Below are 21,525 nucleotides of genomic sequence, written 5' to 3' on the forward strand. Positions count from 1 at the left end.
TCCCTCTTTGGCAATCTGGCAAAGCCCATAGACCCCTATTCAAAATATTGTATTTTAAATGAATCATTAGAACATTCAGGATTGCAAAGGAAATCAATGAGGCTGGAATAACAGTTGTCAAAATATCTAAGAAACAAGTTCACAGACCCAGGTTAAGAAGCCCTAGGTTAGAGGGTCTGTTGGGGAGGTTGTGAAGGCGATTCTTGCATTAGGCAGGAGATATCCTCAAAGGGCATTTCTAGCCCTGAAATTCCGTTTCTCCCGTCTTGTTTCCCATCTGCTGTGAAGCTGACACTTACCTTTAGGCACTTGGCCAAGTAGGGGTTTCTCTGAGCCACTCAAGGGATACCCAGAGCATCAACACTGTTGTTCCTCGACACCCTTCAGGCTACAGATGGCAAGAGGGAGCCAAGTGTCATTGGGGCCTAAGCATATTTGGCTAAGCCAAACAGTGTTCTACATGTCACATAAAATTCCCTAGGAACCTGAGGGTTTGTTTTTACCCCATTTATAGCATCCCATATCTTATTTAGGCTATATACTTTTCTTCGGTCTTTCCCTCTTGGTCACTATTGAGTGAATCTCTACATTCATTCATTCATTTAATTATTTCATTCAGTTGCCAACAAATTAACCTGGATTGAATTTCATTTGTGTGAAATTCTATTGAGTTTCATTCTACTGAATTTCAGTCTGCTGCCTGACATTTTAGAAGCAAAACATACAACTCAGTAAAAGGTTGAGTATTTTTCCTCCTTAGAACATGGCTAATGATAGATAGCCAAGATCTCCAAGGGGCACATAATTTCTAAAGCCTTTGGGGTGGGCATTCCAATGCTCAGGAAAAAATCACTTGGAATCCTTTAAGGATCTGAAAATTTATTAGTATTGCTACTCTCTGTGCAGATGCAATCTTAGAGAATTACTTGGCTAAAAACAATGTATCACCGTGCAATCGCCCTGGTGATGAGTCTTTCTAAACTTAGTTGGTAGATTGGCTTTGGAGTACCAAACACATCATCTATCACCGGGCATGGACTTGAATTTACTCTCCTGCTTAGGACTCTGAGAGTATAGCCTTCAAGAAGGCAGGATCACCTCTAGGTGCCAAATAGGCTCCACGCGGGGGCTTTCATGCCTGCATTATCCCTGTTCACATCAGCCCTGGGTCCTGCTAAGCAGTTTGCCTCCTTGACTGCTGTGCTGATTAAAACTGGACAGAGAAAGAGCTGACAAGAAAAGTCATTGTTTTATTTCAATTAATATCTCTTGGCATTAGGCAGATATTAAATAACACTGGAATGCATAAGATTGATCAACACAGTGACAGTGCAAGGGACAAGGGAAGAGCAATGTTTATAAACAACAGGTGAGTAGAGTAACTGCCCCTCACGGGAGGGTGACAACTGGATGCCACATGCCCCAGGGCAACTTTGATGGACAAATGCAAGCTGCAGATCATTCCTTTTATTTCATGATTTTAATACAGGACACGCTGGACCAACCAACAGTAAAAATGAACCTTGAACAAAATATGTGCATTCAGGTATTAGACAGTGGAATATCCACAGTAACGGCTAAACATGCATTTCTTCTGAAAGACGGCAAGTTGAGGATGCATAAATACCACAAAACAATCAGCATTGGGTTAATCACAGGCCACTAAGGGAAAGAAAGCTGGAAAAGCTATCAGATGCATTAAATAGGTGATCTTATCATGAAATTGTACTTTACCATATATATATATATATAATTTATATGTTAAAAGAAAGTGAAGACCATCATCGGATAAGTACAAGCCATTTTTTTCCCCAACAAAAAAGAAAAAGAATAAAATCATGCACAGGAAAGGGTTCATTCTGTCTGCTTTTAGCTCCCAACTCTTCAAATAGTCATTTTCAAAGCAAAATAAATTAGCTAACCTTGGCTCTATTTTATAAAGTTCTATCTCGGCTCTTCTCGTAGTTATTAGGGTATATTCATACAGATTCCTTCCCTAAGCAAAGGGAGATACCCCCCGCCCCCAGGGCCTAAGCCCCCTTGCTGTCTTCATGGAACATATCTCTAAGTGATACTAGGGCTCTGTAAAGGAATCAGGATAACAGAAGGAAAAAACAAAAAATAAATTTGGATGGCCAAAGGACTTTGGTCCTGGCGTGGATGATGGAGAGTTGTGACTGGCCATGCTGCTGCATGGAGGGAAACCACCGAACCAAGGGACCTTATCCGAGAACAGCCGAGGAATGGTTTGAGAAGGCATCCATTTCTGTAAGCAAAGCTGGAACGACAAGCCAGTGGTTCTTTGCAACTGTCCAGATGTGGGTGGAGTTAGAACTGACTTGCACTGCTTGGGTCACACTGTAACAACCGGACAATGGAAGGATCACTCTTGGCACCTTTAATGAATTCTTCCAGGGACAGTTTGCCTGAAGGGGAACAAAAGAAGAGCAACCAAAAAAAGAAAGAAAAGAAAAAAGAAAAAAGGAAAGAAATCAAACACAAGAAAAACAGGATACCAACCTCTGATCAAACATCCTGCTTCAAAGAAGTCATTTATCCTCCCCAAGACTGATAAGCTCACTTTTTAAAAATAATCCTTTGGCTTCCAGAAATAGATAATATGATACTCTCTATTTAAAAGAATTTTCAAAACATTTCTTCATTTTTTCAAGATGAAGTACCATTGTATACAGTATGAAGGTTCAATATGGTAACCAAAGCATATGTGAAAGGACCTTGTGAATCACTGTAAGAATTTGCTCTATTTCTCAAAATTTCAAGATACTAGTAACTAAAATAAAACAAAACAGTGTAAACCCCAAATATACAACAACTCAAACTGGAGAAAGCAGTACTTAGATGGGGAATAATCTGAAATGGTTTCTCACTGATTGGAACTTGTATAGTGAATAATAGTTGCCTATTTCCCTGCCTTGGCTTCCACCACTAAGCCATGGAATCAGAATGAAAGAATTAGAAGACACTAACGAGATCACATATCCTAACTTCTTCACTTTATATTTTGGGATAATTAAAGTTCAGAAAGGGGAAGCAATTAATAAATTCCAGTGGTTCTAGAGGGGAAGCTAGATGGCTCAGTGGATAGAGATCCAAGTCTGGGTATGGTAGGTTTTGGGTTCAACTCTATCCTCAGACACTTCCTAGCTGTATTACTCTGGGCAAGTCCCTTAACCCCAATTGCCTACTCCTTACCACTCGTCTGCCTTTGAATCATTATGTAGCATTGATTCTAAGACAGAAGGCAAGGGTTGAAAAAAATATTCCAGTGGTTCTCACCATCTTCAGGACTAAATGGAAAATCTGTTTGGCCTTTAAAGCCTTTCATACACTGGTCCTTTCTATTTTTCTAGTCTTCTTACACTTTACTCCCACCCACTGATTCTGAAATGCAGGGACACTGGTCTTCTTTCTGTTCCTCACACAAGATACTCCATATCTCCCAAATCTGTGGATTTTCCCCAAACCTGGAATTCTTTCCCTACTCATCTTTATTTCCTGGCTTCTCTGGTTTCCTTCAAGTCCAAGATAAAATCCCATCTTCTTCAAGAAGCCTTTCCTGATCTCTCCTTAATGTTGGATCTTCCTTCTGAGATTATCTTCCACCTAGCAAATCTATAGATCTATCTATATATGGCTATACATAAATATGTACCTATGTGTATGAAATATATATCTATAGATCTATACATTTATCCTTTATCTCTATATTTCTATATACCTATATCGATACAGATATGACTATATATCTATAATTATAGATCTCTCTATATAAAGTGATATATATATACATACATCTGTATATATCTTTATAAAGATATAAAATGTAAAAAATAAAAATATATTATATATGTCTATTTCATCCATACATACATATATAGATCTTTAGGTAGCTATCCCTATCTTGTATGTACACATGTGTTTGCATGTTATCTCCTCCAATGGAATGTGAACTCCATGAAGCCCGACTTTTTACACTTTTCTTTGTATCCCCATTGCTTGGTATATAGCTCTTTTTTTTTTAACTCTACATTCCATTTTAGAATCACTGTGGGAATAAAAACACTAAAGAAGAATTATTGCTTAATGACATGGGCCGAGGGGATATGAATAGGGAAATAGACTCCAAATGAACATCCTATTACAAATACCAACAACATGGAAAGAGGTTCTGATCAAGAACACATGCAATACCCAGTCAAACTCCCATAGCGGGAGGGGTGGGGGAAGGGGAGGGAGGAAAAGAAAATGATTTTTGTAACCAAGGAACAATGTTTGAAATTAAAAATAAAAATAAATTTAAAAAAATTTAAAAAAATAGAATCAATATTGTATATTGGTTCCAAGGTAGAAGGGTGGTAAGGGCTAGGTAATGGAGGGTTAAGTGACTTGCACAGGGTCACACAGCAAGGAAGTATCCACCTAGCTCTCATGGCCAGCACATAGCTCTTAATGAGTGCTTCTTGACTAACAGACTGGTGACAGAATTGAAAAATATTAGAGCTGAGATTCAAATCCAGGTCCCTTTGATTCCATGTGGATCTCTTAGCCTCTTGCTAATCATTACCGCCTCATCACTGTCATCATCAACATCATCATCACCACTCACATCATTGTCATCATAGAGGAAAAGACTAACTTCTTTGGGTAATGTAACATTGGAAAATCTTCCTCTTAAATCTACTCTTTTGAGAGTAATATCTTCTTTATTATTCTGCCCCTGAAAAGCACAGGGACCAGACTGGTCACCTAGGGACACTTAAAAGATCATAGAATTGATAGCTGAAAGAAGCCCTTAGCAGAAGCAAAACTAGCAGATCTTTAAGACTTCCAAAGTGCTTTAAATTTTGTGTCTCATTTGTGTCTCAAAGGAGAGATAGGTCTATTTACTACTCACTTCTTTGTGTGCCCAAGGTCAGTTAGGTAGGAAGTAGGACCCAGGATTTCAGTACAACTCCTTTTCTTCCAAGTCAAGAACCTTTCTTCACTGGCATACTCAAGAGTAAAAATCCCCTGAGCAGAATATCCAAACTAGTCTAGAATGTCAGAGCTGGCAGCAACCTCTAGGGTCATTGAGTGTCCCCACACTCCCATTTTCCAGATGGGGAAAAATGAAGGGCCAGAGAGATTCAAGGTTATAGAACTAGTGAACAGTATATCTGGGATTAGAAACCAAGGTCAATGCTATTCTCATTAAGCCATCCTCAAACACTACCTCCTTCTCATCTCTAGGCTAAACAAATGCCCATTTCCTTTGCCAAGAATTTATCTGGGAAGGGAGGAAATTCTGCTGGATTCAACATTTGCTCCCCTCAGGCTATACAGTACAACCCAGGATGCAAGGAATAGGTCATCTCTGGCCCTGTATTTATGTGATTGTCTAGTGCCTTCTCTAAAGACAAGAGCACTACTTGCTAGGCTTCTTTTCCTTTTACCTGACAATTAGGTGTTATTATGGCTTTCCCCTGGTCCCTTCTGTCACTCCATCCCGGTGCTCTTGAGAAATAGTGCTATTGTCCTGGTCAGTAATTAGACACTCATATGTAGGCATGATGTCACTTGAGGGCCAGAGATGGGACTGGAATTCAGTGATTGAGCTTCCTTCCTATCTTTTTAGCTGTCTGCTTAGCCCATTGTGCCTGGATGCTTCTCCAAATGCCAAGGATCATGACAGATGATGATAAAATCTCATGGCCTGGGGGTCTGGGCACTGGCCAGACCAAGTGACCCTTATAAATGAGTCTCAAAGAATTGATGAGTTTAAGGCTTTACTGCAGGCAATATCTCTGTTATCTTCTCAGGAGGGTAGGAAAGGGTGAGTGGTTGAAAAGCAGGTCTAACTATCCCTGATGTGGTAAATGACCTGGGCACATAAACTCAGAGGGTTATCAGGAACATCAACTGGCCAGTGACCCACGACAGAGCCATTTGTTTTCCGGGAAAGGGTTTAAAAAAAGGAAGGCTGGGCATCCTGAATGCCCACTTTTACAAAGAGCCCATCTTTTCAGCAGTCAGACAAGCCTTTTTCTACCAGCACATACTCAAGTTACGTTTTACTTTAAATCAAAGTTAGAGAATCTTAGAATGTCAGAGCCCATGCCCCTCCTCCTCAATGAAGTGAACCTCCTGCTCAGACCTTAAATGATCCTTTGTTTTGTAGCTCTCTAATGTATTTTTCATGAGGCAGCTGGTGACCCAGGGGATGGAGTTCCAGCCCTGGAATCAGTAAGACTTGAGTTTAAGTCTGGTAGCAGAGACTTACTAGCTGTGTGGCCCTGAGGAAGTCACTTAACCTCTGTTTGTCTTAGTTTTCTTAACTATAAAATGAGGAAAATAACAGTACCTTCCTTGCAGGGTTGTGAAGAAGGTCAAATGAGATAGAATTCATAAAGTGCCAAGCATACATAGTATCTGGCACATAGTAGGCGATATATTCTTATTTCCTGCCTGTCTTTTTATTTTTTTCTCTCTGTTCATTATGCAACCCAGTTATGTGACTCTTATTCTGTGTGTGCCAAAGCCCCGTACCTACTAAGTTCAGAATACTAAGATGCCAAGAACTGTAGCAATACAACATTGGAAGTGAAGGATCCAGTTTGAGATCACTTCCTTTCTCTGGGCCTTGGAATCCCATCTCTAAAGCCAGATGCTCTCCAAGGTCCTTTCTAAACTCTAAATATCATATAGTCTAAAATATCAGTGCCCAGTGAAGGGGCATTGAATAAATATTTGTTCTTAATTGAAAGGTCCCAAGAGGCTGTCTGGTCCAACCCTCTCATTTTTCAAATGAAGAAACTAATGCATTGAGGTAATGACTTATCCAAGGTACTGAGGAATATCCTTTTGGGATGCTCCTTAGAATGAAAGGACTACTATTAGACCTTGGATCTTTCTTTAGGAAGAAGTGGGTAGGTCATTGTTTATATTTTAAAAATTGAACAGAATATCATCTCAATAGTTTCAGGACAAGATCAAGAAAGTAACTTCCTTACAACTAAAACATCATAAAATGGAATGGCCCAAGTTGGGAAATAGGAAATGTGATAAAGAGCAAAAAGCAACTAATTTGGAGTCAGAAGACCTGTATTAAAATCTCAGCCTCACTGCTTACTACCTATGTGTGTCATTGGGTGAATCATTCAGTTTCTTCATTTGTAAAATGGCAAGGCAGTGAGTCTATAGCAGGGGTTCTTAACCATTTTTGTATATTATGGACTTTTTTTTGCCAGTCTGAAGCTCAGGGGCTCCCTTCTCACAATAATATTAAATTGCATAAGAAAAATATGAGATTACAAAGGAAACCAATTATGTTGAAATATAACTTTCTGTGTATTATTAATTATTTAATTCTTCATTAATTAATATTAATTGATAATCAAAATAATAGAGATATTATTAAAACAAAATAATATAATATCTTATACTAAGCATCCATATTATTATTATTTAATTCTTCATTAATTAATATTAATTATTAATCAAAATAATATAATATCTTATTATACTAAGTATCCATTCTAAGAAAGAAGAGCAGTAAGGCCTAGGCGACTGGGATTATGTGATTTGTCCAAAGTCACATAGGAAGTATCTAAGGCCAGAGTTGAACCAGCGCCTCTTGTCTCCAGACCTGGCTCTCTATCCACTGAGCCACCTAGCTTCCCCTATTTATTTATTGTTTTAAAGAACAAATTCATGAACTTCAGGTCAAGAACCCATGGCCTAGATAATTCTAAGGCCCCAACCTTTTTAAAGTCCATTGGACCACTCTGATGATGCATGGTGAAAGGAAGGATTGGGAAGCAAAAATCTGATTGAGAAATTTTCCCAACATCCTAATCATTGGACCACTTATATTACAGACTCTGCCCCCAGAGCCTGGGGTCAACATTTTGCAACTCCCAATCCCTGGAGTTCTATGAGTAGAGGCTGAATGGTTGTTTGCTAGGTTGGGAGAGACGTGACTTTTCCTCAGCAACAGGTTGGATTAAATGACCTCTGAGATCCCTTCCAGGCCTGAGACTCTGAAGTAAAGAAGCCCCTCTCTCTTGTCCCTTATAAAGAAGAGGCACCTGGGAGCATGGAGGGAGGAAAAAGTAAATGGCAGTCAGCATCCTCTGGATCCCATTCTCTCAGCCTTTCCTAAGCTCCCAGGGAACAGACTCCTCTGAGTCCTAAGAAGGAAGTCCTGAGCCCCAGAGGATAAATTAGAATGTGGAACACATTGTTCAAATCGACACAGTGCAGAGCATGGCATGTGTATTTAAAGCTGGGCTGGATGACTGAAGGTGTTTATTAGGGAATAGTGGGGCCCAGTCAACATGATTTCAAGATGGGAAAACAAGCAGCGATGGCTGCAGGGGACAGCTCGCTGCGGAAAATTACTATGTTGCCCAGGTTTCAAGTGAGCATAGGAAAAGGAGTTTTTAATCAGCCCCAAAGGTAACTCCAGGCACAGGCCTGACTTCTTCCATTACTGCATGTTTTTCTACTGCCTGCAGATGATTCAGTTACTGTAAACTCCCACCCACTCCTGGCCCCCACTCAAGGGGTTTGACTTTAGGTTGGAGGATTGGGGAAGGGGGTGGAGGGTGGGAAATCAGTGGTATGGACGGATGCATTTGAGTTTCTAACAATACCAAGCAGATAGCCAGCCCCCATTGCCTACCATCATTGTTTGTGTCCATCTGCCGGAAAATTTTGTCTGTTCGCTTCTCAGGAGTGGACTCATCTTCAGGCATTTTCATTACTGAGGATACCATTTTGTATATGGCCTGGAGGAATATAAAGGAGAAGAGGTTTTTAAAGAGACTCTGGGAAGCTTCAGCAGGACAAAAGATCCAAGCTCATTACCCAGTTTGCAAATATAGCACACAGGCAGATGATTGGATGACTTGGAACCCTTTGGTGCCTTCTTCGCTCTGCCATCTTGTCTAATCACTTCCCTCCTACCCATACCACTCTGACGATGCATGGTGAAAGGAAGGAATGGGAAGCAAAACTATGATTGAGAAATTTCCCCAACATACTAATCATTGGACCATTTATATTACAGACTCTGGTGTAACTAGCTCCCACCAGAGCCTGGGGGCAGCATTAACTAATGCCTTCCTTTTCAGGTCACTAACGTTATAGCAGGGGATTCGTTTTGTTATGTTTTTTAATCTGACAACATAGGAATAGTTCCTTTGTATCCATTTGTTAGAATATGGATATATTTTAAACCAATATCTTTTTAAAAATTAAGTTGCATTACATGCATAAACTATAAAGTAACAATTTACAAATAGATCAATAGCATCACAAGAACCAATATACTAAGAGAATAAAATGGCTACAAAAATGGCCAGCTAGTTGAGAGCAAGGACTCATCACTATGAGGAATGGGACAAGCCTCCACTATTAAGAATGATTAGGGTTTTCATTGAGGATCACTAAAATCCTCCTAAGAGACAACCCTGTAACCTCATATAATATTTGATTTTTGTACCTCTCTAATGCACTTGTCCAGTAATTCTGGTATTTAGCTACCTTTATGCACCATACCTGCCTTCTAAGCTCCATGGGACAAGGACAATGTTTTATCTAACCTAGTATGTTCCACCAGAGCTTAGCAAAGAGCTCTGCACACAGTAGGGACTTGGCAATTGTTTGTTCTTTTGAAAAAGAAGCATCACAACCATGTTATAATTATGCACATCATGACAAACATAGTACAATAAAAACTATTAGAAGATATTCATCAGATTTTCAGGTCTTGGGATCTTAATGCTGATAGAATAATGTGAAAATAGCTGAATGAATTTCCACTTGAGTGAATTCTAATTTTTCCTACTTATCTAGAGTCAGAGTCAACAGACTCATTGGCTGGCAGTGACAACTGAGTCTTTTGCTGATAGAAATGTTCATTTGAAAATAGGTCAGTTTTTACATATAAGCTAGTCTGTAACATACAGATGAGCCCCACAGAAAATGGGGCTTCTGTTTCCCATCTTTTGTTTCTTTCCATGCAAGAATAAGATAGGTGGCAACTGAAACAAATAACTTAAAATAGAAATGCTTCAAAATTGGCTTCTCTGCATGGTAAATTGAACCGAGTTGAGGAAGTGGGAGATCTAGTTAGCCATTGAACTGGACTAGAGGGTATGGTGTGAAAATGCCCTTTCAGTGGTAATACTTTACCTATCTGGGAGATGCAGTGGGAAGTGGTAGCCTATTATGGTCTATGATTCTTTCCCTCATGATTTTCTTGGTTCTGAATATGTTCCTGTAGGCCAGATCTCTCATCTCAACCCTTTACATGCACAGAAGAGGAATGAGTTCATGAAGGGAACTAGATCTCACCTGGAATCCAGCGGTTAAGATTTCCAAACTTAATTGTATTACTATCATAATCTATAAACTGTTTTGCTAATTATAAAGCAGTATGTAAATATCAATGACAAACTCCTCTTCCTCTTCTTAAAGAAGAGGTCTACAATCTATATAGCATGTGAGCTGAAGGTGGTATATGATTTATAGGACCTGAAGTAAGGTCTGCTACACCCAGGATTAGTGCTAAACAAATATAGGAAATCAGAGAAGTTTGTCTTTGGCTCTTTCCTACCTCTGCCATTAACTAGTGGGCTGACATTGGGCAGCTTGCTAATCATGAATTCTTAGTTTCCTTCTCTTTTAAAATAGGAAGGATAGATTATACAACAGCAAAGATCCTTCCTCAAGCTTTAATTCCTTCTCTTCTTCCTGGTATGTAGGTGCAAAACACCCCTTGTCTTATGCCTCATTCTTAGATTTGGTTAGCTGACAATTTATCCCTGTGAAAGGAGTCAACAGATTGAGGCCAGATCTCAAACTATACTGTAAAGCAGTAATCATCAAAACAATCTGCTACTGGCTAAGAAATAGAATTGTGGCTCAGTGGAATAAATTAGGTAATCAACACACAGCAATTAATGACCATTGAAACCTAGTGTTTGAGAAACCCAAAGATCCAAGCTACTGGGAGAAGAACCAACCATTTCAGAGGAGTTAACAGATAACGAAATCAGCAGAAGTTGGTGATAATTTGGTTTTCCTTACAGTGTCTTATATACATAGTAGGTCCTCAATAAATATGAAATAATAGTTTCATTTAATTACCCTCCCTAGTCCTTCTCTCCCTTCTCATCATTCGTGTTCTCAGGGTGTTGTTATGCATCCATTAAGGGTGGGGTGAATAAAGGAGGACTTGGCATGTTTCCTCTGAAAGACTGCCAATGCCTGTCCTAAGGCAATGATTTTTCTCAGTGTTAGGGCTTGTTCCACTATACAACCAATCCATGTAGCCCCTGGGGCCAGCACAGAACCCTAGGAACAGTTTATGCTTATATAACTCTTTAGGGTTTATATTCATGACTTTCCTGGATCTTCATAGCTCCATGAAGCTATTGTGAAGATAAAGGTTGAGTATTATCACACCCATTTTACAGATGGGAAAAGTTTAGGGTGTACTGGAGACTTATTTAATGTTACAGAGCTGACAAAATTGGCCCCTGAGTCCGGGCACTGTCTATTGTACCACATTAGTTTTACTCTATAACCTTCTACTCAGATTTCAGGGGAACATCATCTAAGGTTATAGGACCTAGGACTAGGGAAACAGGCCACAAACAGAAGATGAGACTGTTATTTGATATTGTTTCTTTGACACTAGCTGAGCAATTGAGCTAGTCACATCCTTTTTTTTTTTTTAAATTTGCTTCAGAATCAATAATAAGTAGCAGTTCCAAGGCAGAGGAGCTCCTAGGCAAATAAGGTTAAGTGACTTGCCCAGGTTTAGGAAGTTTATGAGGCTAGATTTGAACCAAGGGCTTCCCATCTCCAGGCCTGCCTCTCTATTCACTTAGCTGTGTCCACATCAGCTTTTTAAGATTTAGTTTTCTCACCTGTAAAATGGGTATAATACTAATTGTCACAGGGACTTTAAAGGTTCTTGTGTGGTCTAAATAAAATGATCTGTGTGAAATGCTTGGTAAATTTAAATGCCAATATTGTTCTCAGCCTTCATGTATTTATTATAATTAAAATTATTACAGAATTCCCAATTTTCACGTGCTTAAACCAAATAATCCATCATGAAGCTGCTTCCATCACCCAAGTCTAGCTGAAGGGGAAGCAAAGAATTGCTATGTCTCACATAAGGCTTGGAGCACAAGGTAGGGAGGAAGTATTGCTTCATGGTTTCTCTGGGGTTGTCAGACCTCAGGGCAGAAGGAACATTTAGAAGTGCAAGTCCTGCTCTCTGCCTCCAGGCATCATTACCATCATTACCATCACTCATCATTACGATGTTTATATACTGCTTTATGATGACAGCTAAAGTCCTTCATTACATACAAATCACTTTACATATTATAATAACTCACATTTCTAAAAGCACGTTGAACTTTACAAAGTACTTTCACTAAAATAATCGAGGTAGGGACTATGAGCATTGCTGAGGCTCTGAAAAGTTGGCCATGTAGTGTTGTAGAACCAGCTTTGGAACTGGTAATCCTCGATCCCAAGGCCAGCCCTCTTTCTATTATACTGAAGTGGAAGGCAGGCCTGATGCATGTAATCTTTGCAAAAATTTTAATAGGAAGACATTTGTCAATTTTTTTTAGCAACAGGCTACGTAGCTATCAGTTTAAATAATCCCATGTTTAAGGAATTTAAGAAGAGCCCTGAGGTCTAGTCCAAGTTCAGCCATTAATTGTGTGACTTTGAGCAAGTCATCTTTCTGAGCCTGTTCTCTCTTCATTTTAGATGAGGGAACTGGAAATTGAAGGGAGGGATGCCACTTGTTATAGGCAGAAAATTAAGATAAAAATGAAATATGCAGAATAAAAAAATTGTCAACAAATTGTATGCCCCCCCCCCCCACAAATCATCATACTAGATGATCTCTCATGAGGGGCCCTTTAGTCCTTACCTGTACAATTTCGAGCATCTCCCCACGACTTATATAGCCATTGCCATCAAGGTCATACATGCTAAATGCCCACTTCAGTTTCTGTTCCAGCTTTCCCCGAGAGGTAACACTCAGAGCAATGATGAATTCCCTGAAGTCAATAGTCCCATCACCATTTGTGTCAAAGGTGCGGAAGACATGTTCTGCGAACTTCGATGCATCACCATAGGGGAAGAAATTGGCGTATATCTTTTTAAACTCATCGACAGTCAAGTGGCCAGTAGGACAGTCCTTTAGAAACCCTTTGTACCACTCTTGCAGCTCATGATCTGTGAATTCAGTGTTCTCCCGGAGATCCTGGAGCACCTCAGGCCGGAGTTTGCTATTTTGCTTCCCCATTCTGTCCTCCTAGATAATGCAAAACCTGGAAAACAGGGAACTGTGTTCAACTGTCAAATGACACATAGTACTTAATAAATGATTGCCAATTTGACTTTAAAAAAGGAGTCATTCTAGGTAGTTAATAAGGGAGACAGGCTGTGGAAAAATTCAGCTCTTGACAGGGAATTGTCCTTCACTCTTACACTGTACCTCTTTTTTAAAGGGAAAGATGAGGAGGAAAGGAATTTTTTTCTCTTTCATGCCTGTATTCCAAACTGTATTCAGTTTTTACAGCATGGGATGGACTGGCTCAGAAACCCAAACTATTCAAGTGAAAGTTTTCTCTCTGATATATTCCCAACTTTTTTTTTTTAAAGAATCTTTCTTCTTCCTTTCCCTTAGTTACCAAGCTCCAAGTCCATCTTAGCAATATCTTTCCTTTGAAAAGAAATTTACTCATATCTCTTGGAATGGCTAAAATGATGAAAAAGGCAAAATGACAAATATTAGAGGGGATATGGAAAAATGGGGACAATAATAATACACTGTTGGTGGAACTATGAACTGATCCAACCATTTTAGAGAGCAATCTGGAATTACATCCAAAGAGTTATAACACTGTGTATACTTTCTGACCCCGCAATACTACTATTAGGTTTATTTCCTAAGGCGATCAGGAAAAAAGGAAATGAACCTATATGTTCTAAAATATTTATAGCAGCTCTCTTTGTGGTGTCAAAGAATTGGAAATTGAAGGGATGGATCCCACTTATCATAGACACTAAAAATTGTTAGGATAAAAATGAAATATGCAGAATAAAAATAATTATGAATCACCTGTATAGACAAAACATTCTTGTAACATTCTTTAACATTCTTGTAAAAAAACTTTGAGTTCCAAATTCCCATCTTCCCTCCATTTTCTCCCCTAACCAGGCAAGCAATATGGTATAAATTATATGTATAAAATCATGTAAAACATTTCCATATTAGTCATGTTGTGAAAAAGAAAACAAGAAAAATAAAGTTAAACTATGATACACTAGTCTTTACTCAGGGTTCATCATTCTCTCTCTGAAGGTAGGGAGCATTTTTCATAATGGGCCCTGTGCAATTGTCTTGGATTCTTGTATTGATCAGGTTACCTAAGTCTTTCACAGTTGCTCATCATTACTATATTGGCAGTATCTTTCATATCCATCTCTTCTCTTTAATCCTATTGCTCCAGTTCTAGTACAGGTCTTTGATACTATCCACCTGGACTACTATAACAGCCTTTCAACTTATCTTCCAGCCACCATTTTCTGACCCCTCCAAAATTCTATAAGTTAGTATTCTTTGTGTAGTTTTAGTTGTATCATTCCTTCCCTCAAAATCTACTAATAATTGTTTTTTGTTTAAACCCTAAATGTTCAAGGCATCCAAGACTTGTACTGCCTAGGACCTCCCTTTCCAGCATTATCTTTTATTATTCCCCTCTGCACATTCTATATTCCAGCCACATTGGTCTGTTCCCCCGCACCCCGCCCCCCCACCCCCCGGACATGTACTATGTTTCCTTACCTCTGTGTCTTTCTGGGCTTTCTAGACCCAGAATATCTTTCCTTCTTCCTTTTATCCCCTGAATTGTTGCTTATCCTTTAAATGAGCCCGTCTCAAATTATACCTCCTCTAGGAAGCCACCTCTGATTCCCTCTTGATAGTAATGAACTTTGCCCATGGGCTTTCCATAACATCTCCCCTATCTCACCTATAATGCTCTGATTATGTAATATTTTGTGTTATAGTTACAGTGTTGTCCACCCTCCATGTAGAAGACTCCATGAGGGCAGGGGCTAAGTTTTGTCTAAATTTTCTGTTTCACAAGAATCTCAGAACAGGAGAGGTCCTCCTTTGTGTCTAGTCCAACCTCTGTTTGAACAAGAATCCCACAGCTGGGAGGTATAGGGGATAGAGTCCAAGATCTAGAGTCAAGAATTTAAATTCTACCTCATCTACTTACTAGCTATGTGACCATAGGCAGAACATTTGACCTCTCTCTGCCTCAGTTTTTTCATCTGTAAAACAAGGACAATATTGATATCTATCTCCCAGGGTCATTGTGAAGATCCAATGAGATTAAGATTTGTAAAACACTTTAAGAAAATTAAAGTTCTATGTAAATGCTATTATTACCATTGTTATTATTATTATTCATTACCTAAAACTGTGCCAACAGAATGTAAGCTCTGGCAGAATTAGGAAAGGGGACAATGGAGGGGATGGTGTTTGAGTCAGATCTTAAAGAACAGGCAGGATTTCAAATGTGAAGGTGATGAGGAGGAGGAGGTATTGTGGGGAGGCCATTCTATATAGAGGGAATGGTATAATTAAAGTAGAGCTAGGAAAAGACAGTGTCCATCCAGGGAACACAAAGTCTAGTTTGGTTAGTATAGAGTATGTGAAAGGAAGCCAAAGAAAGTCAAGAAAGTCAGGTCAAAGACAGAGGGTTCAAGTCAGATTGTGGTGGGCTTTGAATGCCAAGTTATGATTTTATTGTTCCATCCTCAAGTCATAGCTTCATATACAGAAAGACTAAGACAGAGATAAATATTTACAAACACAGGCATAGTGTACATAGGGGAGAATCTCTGATTCCTGTTTCAATACAGTACAATATACACAAAAATGTAATATAAACATCTAGTTTGAGCAATTTTGGCCAAGTACGCCACTAATGTGATCAGGCAAACCAGGGGGATCTAAGTTAATTAGATAAGAATCAACTATACTTTCATCAGGGCTTCAAATACCCTTTACATATTAAAACCCAGTAACCCAAAAGCCAGTCCCAAACAAGCAGATGGACAAAGAACTTGCCAATCTCTTACATTCTTGTTTTTTTCTGGTCAATCCATTTATTTCTCCTTCATCCAGCCCCTATCAATCTTCATCCAGCTGCATGGCAAATTTTGGACAAAAATAACACTAGCTGCTGCTCATTAATGACATACAACAGGCTGAGCCCAAGAGATGGTGTGCTACCATTAGCTGTTTCTGTGAAGGAGGCAACCACCAACACTTCAGCCTTTGGGTTACTCTTGCTCCATCAGTTGTTCAGTTTTTACTCTCTGTCCCAGCTTTGCTATTTAAACAAACACGGTTTCCTAGTTTGGGGCAATTTAGACTCAATGCTCCCAGCATCCCCTGGGATGCCAGCTGTCTAACTGGTTCTGCTTATCACATTCTGGTGTGAGTAGGAAAAAAATGGGCCTGGAAAATAAAAGGCTGGAGTGCTAGTCTCCAACGTGGAAAACCTTTCCAGTAGGAAGATCTTGGGTAAATCACTTCCTTATTCTGGCCCTCAGTTTTCTTACCTACAAAAAGAGGTATTTGGAATAGATAATCTCTAATGTACCTTGTGATTCCAACATTTAAGAATCTATTCTAAAACCTGAGGATTCAGGCAATATCCACTGAGACTTATATGAGTGGGGGATCTTTTTATTCAAAACATTTAAGAACATTCAAATGATGTGCCCATTGGGTAGGAAAGAATTAAGAAGAACCCAATATTGGATAATTATGGTATCTCTACTTTTGATGTCGGGGTGTATGGGGTGCTCAGGGAGGGGTAGTATCTCTGGTATGGAGGCTTGTTGTGCCCTTCTAGAGCAGCTTTCCAGCCTCTGACTCTCACCTGACACCCAGCTCTCACTTGTGGCTCCCAGTAGCTGCTAGCATGCGGCAGCGGCCACACCCCGGGCAACGGCTTCGACAGGCCGGCTAAACCTTGTGAGGGTAGCCATCGGGTCATTGACCCCTGGTGAACCAGGGCTTTGCTCACCCAGCATGTGAAGACTGCTTTGGCAGAACAGGCGGAAGAAACCAATAAGAAGGTTCAACGGCTGAGATGGCGACTCAGCGAAGCACTGTGGAGTGTTTAGGGCGTGTTGGAGCACAAAGGACAACACGGCCATCCAATGCAGCTGAGGAAGTCACCAGGTGTAAGGATTTTTCATGCCACTGGACCCAGGCTTCCAACGCCGAGAGAGTGGGACTGTCTCTGTGCACCGACTTTTCTACTTAAATCTTCTTCACGCACAAGTGTACTGTCATAGTTGGTTACCGAGAGACTACTACTACTACTACTACTACTACTACTACTACTACTACTACTACTACTACTACTACTACTACTACTACTACTACTACTACTACTACTACTACTACTACTACTACTACTACTACTTTTGATGTCTCATTGTGGGGTGAAAAGCATCCTGAGATCTGAAGGCTATGCCAATAGAGTATAGCTTTTGGCAAATCTTATGGAACAAAGAAGGTTTTGGGTATCAGTTGCAAGATAGGCTGTTTGTTATCCCATTAAATTCATAGAGGCTCATTACTAAGTTTTCTGTAGGGTGATGAATTTTTCAACAACTTTTGAAAAACAGTTACTAAATTTTAGAGGGGCTGAGAACTGTTTTGGTAGAAGAAGCACCAAGAAAATAATAAAACATTTAAGTGATTAAGTATAAAGATTGTGCTAAATAAGTCAAACTTTTCAGAATACTACAAAGGCTCATTAGAATCTAAGACAGTGAGAAAGATTTGTCTATCCATTTGCATAGGAAAAACAAAGTGGACAAATAAGCTATTATTGTTTAGATCATAATATGTATGTCTCTGGGAAGTCCATCAAGTAAGCTCACCAATATGTGTATCCTGTACAAGAATTACAGATGCATTCCACCCACTCTCCTTTACAAAAGAAAAGATTTTTGTCATTTTTTGCCTTTTTAAACTCTTACCTCTGTCTTAGTATCAATTTTAAGACAAGAGTGGCAAAGGCTAGGCAGAGTTAAGTAACTTATATAACAGGGTCACACAGCTAGGAAGTGTCTGAATTCATATTTGAATCCAGGATCTCCCATCCTTTCTAGACCTTTCTGAAGCATTTAAAACTATTGAATATTCCCTCCTCCCTGGGTTTTCATCTCACTGCTTTCTCCTGGTTCTCCCCTGGTCTAACTTCTCCATTTTAGAGTCCTTTATTGTATCATCCTCCAAGCTCTGCCCCCTAGGGCTAGATTTTCCCCAAGGCTCTGTCTTGAGCCCTCTTCACTGTAAACTCCTTTGCTAGCTATTATTATTATTGTTGTTGTTGTTATCAATGACAATGAAAATCATAATCATAATCAACTACATTGACTCTGACACTTTCTAAACTGTAAAACAGAAATGTGCTATTACTCTGAAAACTTAAAAGCCTCTATCAGTATTCCACATTTTAGGACCTAACTCATAGTATCACTCTGGTTGTACTCCCTACCTCACAGAACTGCTGTTTTTGTTTTGTTTGTTTTGTTTTGTTTTTAAGAAACCTTAAAACTGTAGAGACCTGTCAGTTCTTCAACTTTGAAAGGCTCAATAATTTTAACAAATGCAATGCCCAAACATGATTCTAAAGCCTTCTGATGAAACATGCTACCAACATCCTGCCAGAGAGGTGATAGACTCAAGGTGAAGCAAAAGACATACATTTTTGGATACAGCCAGTTTGGGAATTTGTTTTGCTGGACTATGAACATTTGTTAAAAAAAGGCTTTGCTTTTGTTTTTTCCAACATAAGAGGAATAGGCAAGAAAGAAAATAAATACATGTTAACTTAAAAAAAAAGTTAATTTAAAAAATGCCAGTTCTTGGTGACAATCTCTTTGAGCTTAAGTTTTCTCATGGGCAAAAACGGGGATTAAAAGGATCTGGCCCAGGGCAGCTAGGTAGTCCCAGGATGTCCTGGGATCAAATCTGGCCTCAAGACACTTCCTACCTGTGTAAGCCAGGCCAAGTCACTTAATCCTCATTGCCTAGCCCATACCACTCTTCTGCCTGGTAACTGATATATCATATCGACTCTAAGATCAAAGATAAAAGTGTTTTAAAAAAATCTGCCCCACCTACCTCACAGGGCTGTTATGAGGGAAGGTGTTCTGTAACTTCTAAGGAGTACTACAGAAACAGAACCAATTTTCTTTCATTTATAAAGACCTCTTGGGAGAGTTTGAGTCTGTAGGCTAGAGCAGAAATCTCCACTATATAGTCTAAGCCTGTGTTAAACATCCCTGTGAGGGGCCCTACCCAGAATTCCAAGCTTTTTCACCATTGGAGCACCATTTGTGAGACTTGCCCAGTGCTAAGAGCTTAGTTGTTCTTTTTATGATGCACTCATCCTGCTGGAAACCAAATCACTGCCCTGAATGCACAGATCAATTCACCTTCAAAATGCACTTGTCAGGTTTCTTTTCTTACCCAGCATGTTAAGAAGCCAGGGCTAGGCAGCTTCCTTTTCCCTCAAACAAGATGTGTTTACAGAGAGAAAGGTACCAGGTTATTTGGAGTGCAAAGTAAGGTGCACAACTCCCGGAAAATAATAGGTTGAGTGGATTTTGTTCTACCTAGAGAGATTAATGTTCTTCTATCTACTTCCCAATCGTGCTCCAGGTTGAAGAAATCATAAGATTATAGACATAAAGCATTTAGAGTCAGGCTCTCAAAGTGCCTTTGCATTCTATTTTCACAGTTGACTTTCCATCACTTGGCTAATGAGAAGAAGCAGGAGGTACACAAAATTACTGAATCAAAGTATTTTACAGCTGGAAGGAACTCTAGATCTCAGCTAATAAAATCCTTTTATTTTACAGGGGCAGGGCAGCCAGGGGAGGGAAGCATTAGGGATCAGGGATGTAAATCACTTGCCCAAGACCACATAGTTTGCTAGACCTCTACCAACATGGTATCATGGAAAGAATGCTAAATATGAAACCAGAGGATCCAGGTTTAAATCCTGTCTCTGCCACTTACTACCTATGTGACCTTGTTGGCAAGTAATTTCTCTCTGGTCCTTATGCTTTCTATTTTATAGAATAAGGGAGTTGGACTAGATAGTCTTTAGGGTCCCTTCTAGTTCTAAATTCTATGATTGGGGCAGCTGGACAGCTCAGTGGATTGAGAGCCTGGCCTATAGACAGAGGTTCTGGGTTCAAATCTAGTCTCAGACATTTCCTAGCTATGTGGCCCTAGTCAAGTCACTTAACCCCCATTGCCTAGTCCATACCACTCTACTGCCTTAGAACCAATACATAGTAGTGATTCTAAGAGAGAAGGCAAGGGTTTACAAAATAAAAAAATTTTAAAAGTCTATGATCCTACCAAACTATTATTATCAATACAAGATTCCAAGAAGGAACTGTTGGAGTCTTATTACAGATCAGAGCACACCATACTTCTCTTTATTTCCTTCATGAGTTTTGTGTTGTGTATGGGATGTGTGTCTTCACCTACGACATGGGGAATATGGAAATATGTACTGTGTTACAGCACTGGAATAATCTATAATAGACTATTTTATCTCCTCAGGGAGGGAGGGGAGGAAGAGAAGGAGAGAATCTGAATCTTGAAATGTCAGAAAATAATTGTCACAAATTGCTTCTACATGGAATTGAAAAAATAAAATTAAAAAAAAAAGGGGGGGAAATCTCTGATCCTATGGCTTCAAAATCTAATGTTCTTACCCATATACAGAACTGCCTCTCAAGGAACAGATAAAAAGAACTCATCTACTTGTCTGAACAGTCACATGCATGTTTTCAACTGCTCACATACTCATTTGTTTTTAGCTCTGGTCCCAAGCTAGGTGGAGAGAAGGCAATGGGGCCAGGAAGGAAGAGTGCCTCAGACTGGAAGGCTAAACAATTAAAACCTTACTCCTTCACTGAGAATGCCTTTGTCTGTACAGCTATTCCAAGGGTGGTTATAGCTAGTCTATTATTTTATGATGGCTCTTTAAAAAATATTTAAAATATCTGATTTTAGGTTCTGTTCCTGAACATCTTCTCCCAGAGCATAAAAGATTGTGGTCTAGTGAAAAGAGCACTGAATCTAGAATCAGATGCTCCAGGTTTGAATTCAACTTCTACAAGTACCTGTGACTATAGGCAACCCATTGCTCTTCTCAATCCTGATTCTGCTTCATCCTTATGCGATCTTAAAAAGTCCATCAACTTCTGGATACCTTCTCCTCTTAGGACTTTGTGACACTGTACTCTTTTGGGTCTGTCTTCTCATATGTCTCCAACCCTCTTCATCTAAGTCACACCTACCATTACTAGGTGTTTCCCAAGGCCCAGCCTTGGGTCTTCTTCTCTTCTTCTCCATAC

The 21,525-nt window shown here is 39.5% G+C and overlaps 1 protein-coding gene across 8 annotated transcripts in view; it reads right to left on the reverse strand.

Annotated features, from left to right (window-relative positions):
* Nucleotides 1–1,230: 1,230 nt before the first annotated feature.
* The window catches only part of HPCAL1 (hippocalcin like 1), a 212,288-nt gene continuing 191,993 nt past the window's right edge, over nucleotides 1,231–21,525 (reverse strand). For all 8 annotated transcript variants that reach the window (XM_056813308.1, XM_001371928.5, XM_056813309.1 and 5 more), the window contains 3 exons: nucleotides 12,968–13,370; nucleotides 8,684–8,789; nucleotides 1,231–2,426 (listed from right to left, as the gene is read on the reverse strand). In XM_056813308.1, coding sequence (XP_056669286.1) covers nucleotides 2,329–2,426; nucleotides 8,684–8,789; nucleotides 12,968–13,345 — 582 coding nt within the window. In that variant the 5' untranslated portion in view covers nucleotides 13,346–13,370 and the 3' untranslated portion in view covers nucleotides 1,231–2,328. The remainder of the gene's footprint in view (nucleotides 2,427–8,683; nucleotides 8,790–12,967; nucleotides 13,371–21,525) is intronic.

This window comes from Monodelphis domestica, chromosome 1 (genome assembly GCF_027887165.1).
Source record: "Monodelphis domestica isolate mMonDom1 chromosome 1, mMonDom1.pri, whole genome shotgun sequence".
Taxonomy (NCBI): domain Eukaryota; kingdom Metazoa; phylum Chordata; class Mammalia; order Didelphimorphia; family Didelphidae; genus Monodelphis; species Monodelphis domestica.